The 12,332-nt window shown below is 56.6% G+C and overlaps 1 protein-coding gene across 28 annotated transcripts in view; it reads left to right on the forward strand.

Annotated features, from left to right (window-relative positions):
* The first annotated feature begins 4,395 nt into the window (after nucleotides 1–4,395).
* Nucleotides 4,396–12,332, forward strand: part of BIN1 (bridging integrator 1) — a 50,966-nt gene continuing 43,029 nt past the window's right edge. For 13 of the 28 annotated variants that reach the window (XM_051848783.3, XM_070071070.2, XM_051848795.3 and 10 more), the window contains exon 1: nucleotides 4,402–4,736. In XM_051848783.3, coding sequence (XP_051704743.1) covers nucleotides 4,653–4,736 — 84 coding nt within the window. In that variant the 5' untranslated portion in view covers nucleotides 4,402–4,652. Of the gene's footprint in view, nucleotides 4,737–12,332 lie in introns of all 28 variants that reach the window. The other 15 variants (XM_051848784.3, XM_051848785.3, XM_051848788.3 and 12 more) reach the window with 3 other exon arrangements.

The following is a 12,332-nucleotide window of genomic DNA, read 5'->3' on the forward strand; positions in this document are numbered from 1 at the left end:
GTATTCAGGTGGCCATATGGAGGATGTTTTCGGTTTTGTACTATTGCAAGGAATGGGATGAACCTCTCTGTGTGGTTAAAGCTTTGCAAAAGTATTGAATTTTTTCCTAGATTTGGGACTATAGGTTGAAGAATATAGATATTGTGGTGATTTTTATTTTATTAGAAGATTACTTTCCAGAAATTGCATATCTGTTTACACTCTCAGAAACAGAATGTGGAAGTTTCTGTCGCTCTGGTTTTATTAAGTAAGATAATTTAAAAAACAATTTGTGGCACAGTGTTGTGGTGTAGCTCGTAAAGCTGCTCTCTGCGATGCTGGCATCTCTTATGGGTGCTAGTTCGAGTTCTGGCTGCTCCGTTTCCAATCCAGTTTCATGCTAATGTGCCTAGGAAAAGCAACAGAAGATGGCCAAAGTGCTTGGGCCCCTGCACCCTTGTGGGAGACCCAGAAGAAGATCCTGCCTCCTGGCTTTGGATGGATTGGCCCAGCTCCTGCCATTGTGGTCATCTGGGGAATAGACCAGTGGATGGAAGACCTCTCTCTCTCTCTCTGCCTCTCTGTAACTCTTTCAAATAAATAAATAAATAAATAAATTTGAAAGGCAGAACAGTAGAGAGAGAGAGAGAGAGAGAGAGAGGAAAAACAGAGAGCGATCGTCCATCTTCTGGTTCACTCCCCAAATGGCCACAAGGAGGGCAGGCTGGGCCAGGCCAAAGTCCCTGGTTTCCTCCATGGTTGACATGGTTGGCAGAGGCCCAAACACTTGGCCTCCCATCTGCTGCTTTCCTAGGCGCGACAGCAGGAAGCTGGATCTGAACCGGAGCTCCAACATAGGATGCCTGCGCTGCAAGTGGAGGCTGAACCCTCTGCGCCTGACTCTGACCTTAACTGTGAGGCCAAACGCCTACCTGCTCCACCTAAGACCAGGCTTTCAAAACCTGTGGCTTGATGAGTTGAGTGTCCAGTTTAGCAAATTGTATCCTTGTGCCATTTGCCCACTGATATATTGGGAATCTTAATGTTTTTCCTATGAATTCACAGGAATTCTATTTTGTTTACAAAATACTTGATTTTCAAAACTATTTCATCTGGGTCAGGGTAAGCCATCGCTTGCGATGTGCCCATCCCACAGCCTGGTGCCTGGTCTGAGTCGCAGACACCCTGCCCTGCTCATCCAGCTTCCCGTCCATGCGCCTGGGAGGCAGCAGAGGGTGGCTCAGGTGGTTGGGTTCCTGCTACTCACATGGGGAGCCTGAGGGAATTTCTGGATCCTGGCCTACCTGTGGTTAGTAAATTATCTGGTGGAAGATCTCTCTCTGCCTTTCAAATAGATAACTCTTAAAAAATAAGAGAATGTTTATAGAATAACAAGTATATTTCTTCTGGTTTCTTATAGTTTACTAAACTTAATTTCTAATGGAAATAGCTTTTTCTATCTCACATAATGGCAAAAAAAAAAACCCACATCCTATAGAAAATTATTTTTTACAATTTTTTGAAAATTTATTTATTTGAGAGGTAGAGTTACAGACAGAGGGAGAGGCAGAGAGAAAGGTCTTCCACCCACTGGTTCATTCCACAGATGAACACAATGGCTGGAGCTGGACCCATCCAAAGCCAGGAGCCAGGAGCCAGGAGCTAGGAGCTTCTTCCAGGTCTCCCATGTGGGTGCAGGGTTCCAAGCACTTGGGCCATCTTCTACTGCTTTCCCAGGCCACAGCAGAGAGCTGGATGGGAAAAGGAGCCACCAGGACGCGAACTGGGGCTCATATGCAATGCCAGCACTGCAAGCAGAGGCTTACCCCCACTATGCCACAGCATCGGCCCCTAGAAAATTATTTTTTTAAAAGTAAATATTGCCTAGATTCTACTTCTACTACATTTACTAACATTTTTGGACAGGTTCTATCCAAACGTTTATCCTACATTGGTGGCACACTTTGAAATTCAAAAATGTTAGAGGCCATTGTGGTAGGGTGGGTGAAGTGGCCTCCTGGGAGGCTGCATCCTGCATCAGAGCGCCAGTTTGAGTCCCGGCTGCTCTGCTTCCAAATCAGCCTCCTGCTAGTGCATCCTGGGAGGCAGCAGATGTTGGCCCAAGTACTTGGGTCCCCACCCTCTGTGTGGCTGGCCCCAGTGGGGTTCTCAGCTCCTGGCTTCAGCCTGGCTCAGCCCTGGCTGTTGAGGGCATTTGGGAAGTGAACCAGCAGGTGGAAGATATCACTTTCGCCTGTCACTCTGCCTTTCAGATAAATCAATCTTCAAGAACTTAAAAAAAATTATGCACCTCAAAGCTAGAATTTTAAATTTCCAATGTACCCTCTAGTGCTTCCATGTTTAGAAATGTGTTTCTAATCGACAGAATGGAGAAAGAATCCCATTCCTTCAAAACAGAGCTACGGTTCTTCTTATGAAAGCTATTGGGAGCATTACAGAGTGTTTAGGAAACTGAGGGAAAAAGAGCAACCACGATGCCTAGAACCTGACAGCTACTTCTTTCTGTTATGCACAGCTCCTTCGCATCTCTGACGGCAGTCATGCAATTTATTTATTTTTTTTTGTGCTTGCAAGGACACTGCATGTACAATTTCCTGTCTTCTTCCTTTGCACTCAGAATTATCCCATACGCATTGTTCTCTCGCGGCCACCTCCTTTCCACGTCTGTGGGCCCCTCCCCGCACTGAGCTCTCACAGCCAACCCTGTCCTGCTAGCGGACATTGCAACTTTTCTGTCCAGTGAGGTTTTGCAACACCAAAGTCCAATGAAGCAGAATTCCCTGAGGGTGGATGGTAGCACAACTGGACTTCTCATTTCCTCCTTCCTCAACACCGTGTTTGGAAGAAATGTCTTTGAGAGAATGGCCAGGAAAACCGCAGAGATAAAACGGGGAGGGAAGAGACCACAAGGTGAAAACATGGTGGGCTCCCAGGAGGAAGCGGCCTCAGAAACCGCAGGCTGTGGGGGTTTGGTTCCTGTCAGTCACAGATGGAGGCAGGAGCTTATGGTATTTCCGTCAAGTGTTGTTCCTTCCAGGAGAGCCAGCATGGGAGTGGATCTCAGCTGAGCTACCTCTGTCTGCAGAGGAGGCCTTGGAGGGGGCTCCTAATTAACATCTGGAAGAATGAGTAGCCAGAGAAAGCTGCCCATGCTGGGGCCAGCATTGTGGCACAGCAGGTTAAGCTGTTGCCTGTGACGCCAGCATCCCATATGAGCTCCTGATGCAGTCCTGGCTACTGGTCCAGCCCCCTGCTGGGTCCCTGTACCCATCTGGGAGACTCAGATGGAATTCCATGCTCCTGGCTTTGGCCCTGACTCAGCTGATGTGAACCAGTGGATGGAAGACCTCTCTCTGTCTCTCCCTCCCTGTAGCTCCGCCTTTCAAGTAAGTAAATACATCTTAACAGAGAAAAAGAAAGTTGCCTCAAGTGGTCCAAGAGGCTCGGCGTGTGGTCTGTGAAGGCCCCTCTATTCACCCAGAAAATCTCTCGGAGACACCCACCCATCTAACAGCTCTGCTTCTCTCTCTGGGTGCCCTGTGGGACCCAAACCCACACCCTGGGCATGGCTGAGCCTCTTCAGCAAGACCCACATCTGCTTTGCATCCGCCCCCAGATCCTGAGATCTTGTAGGCAGCTGACTTGTTTTTGAGGGTGGAAATCAGCAGACCCAGCCCGCATTGATTTGTTTAGAACGAGTGGCATCGTCCCGTTGACAAAGCTGGCCAGCGGACAACAATCTTATCTTCTTTATAAGGCACGAGGGAGTGGGGCTCAGTTTCCCGAGGCCTCCCGGTGCGTCCAGGTGCACGGTTGGGGGTGCAGATCTCTTGGCGTCTCAAGTGTGAAAGGGCAGCGGCAGCCCCTACCTTCTAGGGCCATCGAGGCCGCTGAGTGAGTCACCCAACCCAGCGCCGGGCACGCAGCCGGGGCTCAGTGGCGTTCGCTCGTTGTCTTGGTAATCAGTGGCAAACTGGAAGGACGGGCGCCTGGCTGGCACCAATCGGGCGTCCCCGAGGGTTCACCTGCGCCGCTCCGGGCCGGGAGGAAGCGGCGTGGCGCGACCCGGGGCAGGCAGAGGGCGCTGCGGGCGGCTGCGCTCGCCACGCAGCCGGCGTCCCGCACTGCGCGCTCAACTTCACCTCGGAGTTTTCCGGGCTCCGTTCCTTCCCTCCCCACCGGGCCTCCTCTTCCCAGGCTGCAGGAGGTGACTGCTGGGGAGGAGGGAGGACCAAGCCGACCCGGGACTCTGGGCTGCGGTGTTCGTGCCTGCCGCGGGGCGGTGTCCCCGGAGTTCCCAGGAGCCCCGCGCGCGCCACTCCCTCCTCCTTGCGCGGTTCCGGCGCCCGCAGTGGCCCTTTAAAAGGCAGGGTCTTGTCCAGCGGGGGCGGGCGGGGGGCGCTGACCACCGCCCCCGGGGACCCGGCCCCTCCCCTCCATCCCGGCCCCTCCCCCGCCCTCGGCGCGTCCCTCCCTCGGTCCCCGCGTCGCTCGCCGGGCGCACGCTCCGCCTCCGCCAGTCGGCCGGGCTGTGTGGTGCGCGGCGTGGAGCGGGAGCCGGACGCGCGGCTGGGGCTGGGGGCTGGGAGCGCGGCGCGCACGGCCTCCCCGCGCGAGATAGGCGCCCGCCACCGGGCGAGGCCGGCACCGAGATGGCAGACATGGGCAGCAAGGGGGTGACGGCGGGGAAGATCGCCAGCAACGTGCAGAAAAAGCTCACCCGCGCGCAGGAGAAGGTGAGCGCGCCCGAGCACCGGCCACCTGTCCTCCCCTCCCCACTCGGGGCTGGTTCTCACCCGGGGTCCGGCACTGTCACCTCCGGACGACCACTACCCAGGGCCTTCGGGGGTCCCCGGGCTGCGGCCCCCAGGCGTTCTGCGCGCGCCCTCTTCGGCTCGCGTCCTTGTCTCCTCGCCCGGTGCCGGGGCCGGGGCAGGCGCGGGCGCAGCAGTCCCTTCACCCACCCCTCCTCCAGCCGCTTTGTCCCTTCGCCGCTCTCCCGCAGGGAAGTGGCGGCCTCGCTCCGGGCTCCTCTCCGGGAGGGCAAAGCCGGCTGACCCCGCCCCGGAGGCCGCGGCCGGGGAGGCTGGGAGGCGAGGTGGCGACCCCCAGGGCTCCAGGCCCACGCAGCCAGTCCGGCCTGTCCTCCCGACCCCCGGAACACCAGCGCCGGGACTGCCGAGGCTGCTGCCCGGCGCCGGTGGTGGCCTCCTTCCTACCGCCTCTCTACCTCCGTAAGCCGCGGGCCAGAGCAAGGATCGGTTTCCTTTCTCGAGAGGTGCCTGCGGCCTGGGAGCTCCAGCCGGGCCCCGCAGGGGGCCTCACGTTCCCAGCGGCCCGGGAGCGGGTGGCGGCGGCGCCGGCTGTGGGAGCCCCCGGCGGACCCGGGTAGGGAGGGGCGTGTAGTGCGCCGCGGGAAACCCGAGCCCTCCGAGCGGGGCGCGACTCGCGGCTGGCCCGGGGAGATGGATGGAGCCGGGACTCCCGGGGGGCACCTGACTGTGCAGGAAATGCGGGGGGATGGCGGGGCTGGGGGTGCGCGCTGGCCGGCCCTGTTATCTCTAGCCACCTCGGGTGTATTGAATTGGATCAGGCCAGCTGCTGACGCCACTTCCCCTGCTGATCCCGTCTCTGAAATCTGAGAGAGCAGAATCCCCTCTTCTGGCAGGGGGGGCTCCTCGGAGCCTGGCGGTCAGATGGGCCTGAAGCCTCCGCAGCCCCTTGCTAGCGCGTGGGGACCCAGGACGGGCCGGCCTCCCCCTGCCAGGCCTTGCGGCTGTTTATAAACACTGACTTTCTCCCTAAGGATGCAACCACGTGATGGGGGGGGGTGCTAGAGCGCCCCTGTGCCTCCCTGGGAGTCCTCCTGCTCATCCTTGTGTTCCCGGCTAAGGAGTGGGTGGGTGTGCGTGCAGGGATAGGCCCGCAGCCAAGCACCAGATCTAACCAGGCCCAGTTCCCCTACCAGGCGGAGAGGAGGAGGGGTTAGAGCCCCCAGTAGCTGGCAGGGGAGGGGGGGCTGGGAAGCCTTCAGGTGGGGTCCCTCTGCCTCTGTCTCCCCCAATGACAAGGTAATCCACGGAAGTGCCTGCAGCCCTGGGCCTGAGCCTGCTTCCTGCTCCTCAGGGTCTCAGGAGATGAATGGGAGGCCGGGACCAGCTCCCCGCCCCCACCACACTCGCTCCTCTTGCTCTTGGTGTGTCCCTCCGCCCCTGGCTGCCTTTTTGCTGCAGCAGCAGTGTCTTTGATGTGGTTCTGGGAGCAGTAGGCAGGGGCAGGGGCAGTTAGCCATGGAGGACTGACCCCCTGGGCGGCCGGCCCTCCCTCTCCAGCCCCTGTTCTGTGGCCACAGGCAGTTGGCCGACAGCTGCTTAGTTGAGTGGATGCTGCGGGGAGCCTGGGACTGCAGCTGCCTGGTGCTCCAGCTGCTCTCCACGCCGTCAGGGACCCTGCCTCCAGCAGAAGCCAAGCCAGCTCCACAGGCCTCCTGACCCCTCCTGAAAGTAGAGTAGCCTTCCTCCCTCCCCCCGTTTCTTGGCCCAGCTGCAGGCTCTGCTCCCAGGAAGTCCTGTGCCTCCAACTACAGCAGCCTTTCCCTGCTTGCCTTCTGCTGCTCGGAATCCACATCACAGCCCTCTTGCAGCCCGGGTACCACTAACCAGGCTGCCTTCCCAGCACCTTCTGGTGGTGCTAATTCCACGTCGAAATCCCGCGGCCCGAACCCTTGTGTCTTACAAGCATCCTGGCCACTGGCCCCACCTTGCCTTCATCCTCCCCACAAGTAATGGGACCATTCCATTCCCCCTGTTGCCCTGATGGGGGGCAGGGCAGAGGGAATCTTCTTACTTCTTCTTTCGGTCCAGGACTCAGAGGGTGATGGCATGGTCAAGGGCAGCCTGCCCGGCGGGGTCACTGAGCCCACTTTCCTCTGAGTCTCTCTGTGGACACCCCCCGCCCTGGTGGTGGGTTCCCATAGGCTCTCCTGGGCAGATTTCTTTGTGTGTGCCTTTGGGCGTTCACCTGGCCCCATTAGGCGTGTTTGGGGGCTTGTCTTGGTGCCCTGGTGCAGGCCTGCGAGTGGGCGTCCTCCCTCATTCATCATCTCCTGCCTTGACACCTGCTGGGGAGCCCCCTTCCCTGGCTGAGCCCCTGGAAGGCTGTCTCAGGCAGGGTGCAGTGACTGTGGCCTGCACTGAGCTGACTCTCAGGAGGTCTTGTCCCACACTTCTTGCCTCCAAGCCACCCCCAGAGTGCCTGGGTGCAGAGTGCGTGCCTGGAGCTTGGGCCTGTGGGTGCCATGAGGTCATCTTCCCATTGCGTTTGGCTTGTCGGACCCTCTATAAATGACTGTGTCCATTTTTGGGCCTTGAAAGGTGACTGGGCAAAGCCAATTCAGGGTGGGGCTTGGGTCAGATGACAGAAAGGATTAGAGGCTGGCGGCTGGGCCCCTGGCTGGAGTTGGGGTGGAGGAGTGGCTGGGGAGAAGGACAGCTGGGGTAGGGTGGGGGTGGAATTGGGCCTGCTGGCCCCTCGAGGGCTGCCTCCCCCCGGAGTCCTCAAGGAGCCAAGTTGACTGAGGCTGGCCTGGTTCTGGTGGGGTTGGGCTGGTGATGAGTATGGGAGTGAGGAAGACCCTGGCTAGCATGGGAGCTGAGGGGTGCAGGCTGGACACTGGGGAGGTGCAGGGCCAGGGACTGCCTGTGCCTGGCCCAGGGCTGGCATGTGCTCCTAGAGGAAGGTGCAGGGGGGAGGTTATTTATAGGACCCTGACACATGGCTGTGAATCACACCAGGCCCATGGGCATGGTCAAGGTCTCAAGCAGCAGCATGTAGGAGCCAGGCCTGTGCCCAAGCCCTCTCCTCACATTGGCCTTAGGAGTAGTCAGGCTATTCCCAGAGTGGGTGCACAGGTGCCCTTTACCAGAAGGGGCATCTGGGGCCCTTAGGCTGGAGCCAGAGCCCCTCCCAGGCCTGGGGCTCCACCTACCTGTATTTTGCATGTGCTCCGCCCCCTTCTCCCGCCCTGGTCCAAAGCTGCTGCCCTCCACCCATTCCCTGTCTTTCCATCTGCCGTCCACCTCTTCCCTTGTACCCCTCTGGCCGCCTCCCTGTCTCTCTTGCTCTGAGCCTCTTTTCTCTGAGCTGCTCTTTTCCCTTGCTTGTCAGCAGTCATGGCTCAGCTTCTCCCTGTGCCTGAGTTATTTATGGGAGAGGGCTCATGTTGCCTGCTGGAGGGGATTTTGAGCTGAGCATACCCTCTGGGGTGGGTGGGTGGGAGTGTCTGGGGCCTGTGGCCCTGTGGCTCTTGCAGGTGGGGGTGGGGAGGCTGGACACCGGACCCCCAAGATCTCCATGAGCCCCCTTGGCCCTGGGTGGCCTCAGCACAGGGGAGACTGGTGGCTCATGGTCGAAGTCTTGCAAAGGCTGTCCTGTCCTGGATGGGGAGAGGAGGCAGAGTTTGCTGGGCTGTGTGGGAGAAGGAGAAGGAGATTCCAGGAGGTATGGACCCAAGTGCAGATCAGGGGGTGAGAGAGGCAGGGATGCCAGCTCTCCTACAGAGGAGGGTGTACGGGCATAAGATTTGGGCTGGATTTTTATCAACTTTTGAATGCTGGGGAAATTCACATATCCCACAGGTTGTCAGGGAAGCCGAGGCTTGAAGCCCTTTCTCCTCTTCCTCACAGATGCCCCCTCAGGGATCCCTTGTCACCCTCACTCTCTGGCCTCTGCTCCTCACAAGCTGTGTGACTTGGACCACAAGTGCGGGATGGGCTTCTTTCTGTGCTAAGGTTCTAGAATCCCCAAGTCCCACCTGCTGGCTACAGAGCATGCATGGGCTCTGAGGTGCCCCCAGCCACCTGTAGGACCTTCCTGGATGAAGTGGGGATGATGATCTCTCTTCCTCCATGTGTTGATAGGTACCAGGCACACAGCAAGTGCTCATTAAATGCCAGCTCTGTGGCAGCACTAGCAAGCCCACACCGGGAGTCCCCCCTCCCCTAGAAGTGTCCATTACAGGCCTCCATAGACAGCTAATCCCTGCTGAGCCCTGGGCTGCTCGGGGCTTAGGATGTTGTCACAGCCCTGGGATGGTGTGTGTGTGCGCATGCGTATGCATGTGTGTGGTATGTACAGGGGCAGCCTGTGGGTGGGCGGAGGGTCTGGGGCTTGGACTCAGTTTTGTTGGGAGAATCTTGCATCCTGCACAGCAGCTCCCCTCCCTGGGCTTTCCTTGTCTCCATTGGTACGGTGATGATGATGGGGTCTGCCTAGTCATCCGTTCATTGACACTGTAAATATGGAGCACCTGCTATGCACTGGGCACTGCTGTAGTGCCTGAGGGTGTGGGGGTGAGCATGACCAAGCCCCTGGCCTGGCCGGCTGACACTGTAGCAGGGGTGACAGGCAGCTCCCAGGGTGGGAGAGTGGGAGGTGCCTTCAGACCCCAGGGATGCTCCCACAGTGGGAGGGGTTGAGTGGGACAGAGGACCCTGCGAGGCAGAGGGCTTCCTATGGTCTGCCATCCTGCTATGTTTTGTTTTCCCAAAGCCTTCTCTTGGGCATTTCATTTTGGGATTAAAAGTGCAAAGAACAGGATACTGTGGGAGACAGGCTGGGGCAGATGTGCAGCCTCGGGGGCTGTTTTTATGTAGGTCCAGGTACACAGGCACTGCTGCCTAAGATGTGGGATGTGAGAGGTGGGAGAGAGCAGAATGAGGAGGAGGAAGGGACTGCAGACAGCTGGGACTGGGGGCACTTGTTGGATTTCCATGCTAAGCAGTGACATGGTGTAGTGGATAGGACGTGGGACAGGTTGGGTTGCTCTCGCTGAGTTGCTGCCCCTGAGCAAGTCATGTGGATCTCTGTGTGCCTTGGTTTTTTCATCTGGACCTGCCCAGGCCTTTGAGAACATGAAAGGCTGACACGCAGCAGAGGCTGCTAACCAAGGACAGGGCCCTAGAGGCCACGAGCAGAACCAGCCATTTGCTGTTCCTGTCCTGTGGAAGGCATACGTCTCCTGGGTAGGCCTAGCCTGGCCCTTGGGGCTCCTTGGATGCCCTCCACCACCCCTCTTCCCCCCAGAGGCTGCCTCCTCCTCAGGAGGACACGAGGTTGTGGCCATGCCAAGAGCTGACAGGTGTCAGGCTTGGGGACCTGAGCGAAGATAGGCGCTTCCTGCGCCGAGGGACGCCTTTGTCAAATATTAACTTATTAATGGGCAGGGGTTAGTGCATACCTGCCGCATGCCATCATCACAGGTGAAGGCATTGAGAGGCCTATCCAGCTCCATGCATGCCCACAGCTGTCTGTCTGGCCGGGTAACTGGGTTGCTGTCTCTCTAGGGTCAGTAGCTAGGTCCAGCTTGGGTCAGGCTGTGGAGACCTACAGCAGGGTAGAGGGTTGCTCATCAAGACACTTCCCCTTGGAATAAAGATTTAGATCCCCTGTCTGCCCCCCATAGGTAGACCCCATTGGAGTCCAGAGTTACCCTGTGTGATGTAGGTAGACTCTGGGGTCTTGTAAGGGCCTGGGGTTTGCAAATGCAGATCCAGAGGCAGGAGTTGGCATCTGCAGGTGAGTCCAGGTAAGACCAAGAGGGAGTCTTTCCCAGATGATGCAGTTACATTGTATCCAGCTAAAGGAGCACCCTTTCTTCTGAGATTGAATCCTGTCTACTTTCCTTTTTTTTTTTTTTTTTTTTTTTTTTTTGTCATTGCTACATTGTTTCGGTATAGGAGGATGGTGATACTAGTTGAATGTTCTTGGGGAGAAAGTAGCCGTGGTGCTGAACATACACACACACACACACACACGCGCGCGCACACACACTCACACACACAGGAAAGGCTTTTTCTGGTGTGCAAAGCCGAGCTGTGGTCCATGCGGGTCCCCGCTGTGGCCTGGGTCCAGGACTGAGGCAGGCGCATGTGTCTCTGCATCGCGAGGGTGTAGATGCCTCTTGTGGTCACTGTCGCATGCCATGTCCCCAGCATGGCACACAGTAGGTGCTCTGTGCATCCAATTTTCTTTCAGTGTCCTCAGGGGATTGGTTTCAGGACTGCCCTTGGATACAAAATGTAGGGATGTGCAAATCTTATATCAAATGGCATAGTATTTGCATATAACCTATGTATACTCTCGTATCCTTTACGTTTTCAAAAGTTATTTTCTTTTAAATTTTTATTTATTTATTTGAGAGGCAGAGAGAGAGAGAGAGAGCGAATGAGAGCGAGCTTCCAGCTGCTGGTTCACTTTCCAAATGTCCATAATGGCCAGAGCTGGCCTGGACTGAAGCTGGCAGCCAGGAACGCAATCCAGGTTTCCCACGTGGTCAGCAGGAACACAGTCACTCAAGCCAGCGCTGCTGCTTCCCAGGATCTTGCATTAGCAGGAAGCTGGAGCAGTGAGCTGGGGCTGGGTATCAGAACGAAGTACTGCCGTATGGGATGCAGGCATGGTGACTGCCAGTCCAAAGGCCTGTCCCTTCTCACACACTTTTTTTTTTTTTTTTAAAGATTGATTGATTTATTTGAAAGAGTTACACAGAGAGAGAAGGAGAGGCAGAGAGAGAGGTCCTCCATCTGCTGGTTCACTCCCCAACTGGCTGCAATGGCTGGAGCTGCACCAGTCTGAAGCCAGGAGCCAGGAGATTCTTCTGGATCTCCCACATGGGTGCAGGGGCTCAAGGACTTGGGCCATCTTCTACTGCTTTCCCAGGCCATAGCAGAGAGCTGGATCTGAAGTGGAGCAGCTGGGACTTGAACCGGTGCTCATATGGGATGCTGGCACTGCAGGCATCTTTACCTGTTATGTGACAGCTCCAGCCCCTTTCTCACATACTTTTAAGTCATCTCTAGATGACTTAGAATGCCTACTGTAGTATAAATGCTTCAGAAATAGTTGCTATAATGTACCATTTAGGGAATAATGACAAGAAAAGTCTGCACATATTCTGTACAGACATCATTTTTTTAAAAAGATTTATTATTGTTTATTTATTTATTTTTAATTAGACAGGTAGAGACAGTGAGAGAGAGACAGAGAGAAAGGTCTTCCTTCCGTTGGTTAACTCCTCTAATGGCTGCCACGGCTGGCACTGCACTGATCCGAAGCCAGGAGCTGGGTGCTTCCTTCTGGTCTCCCATGTGGGTGCAGGGACTTGGGCACTTGGGCCATCCTCCACTGCCCTTGCAGGCCACAGCAGAGAGCTGGACTGGAAGAGGAGCAACCGGGACTGGTACCTGGCTCTCCAACCAGGACTAGAACCTGGGGTGCCGGCGCTGACGGCAGAGGATTAGCCAAATGAGCCACAGCACCGGCCATTTATTGTT

The sequence above is a fragment of the Oryctolagus cuniculus genome, chromosome 3, assembly GCF_051225735.1.
Source record: "Oryctolagus cuniculus isolate XC-2025 breed Fujian yellow rabbit chromosome 3, ASM5122573v1, whole genome shotgun sequence".
Taxonomy (NCBI): domain Eukaryota; kingdom Metazoa; phylum Chordata; class Mammalia; order Lagomorpha; family Leporidae; genus Oryctolagus; species Oryctolagus cuniculus.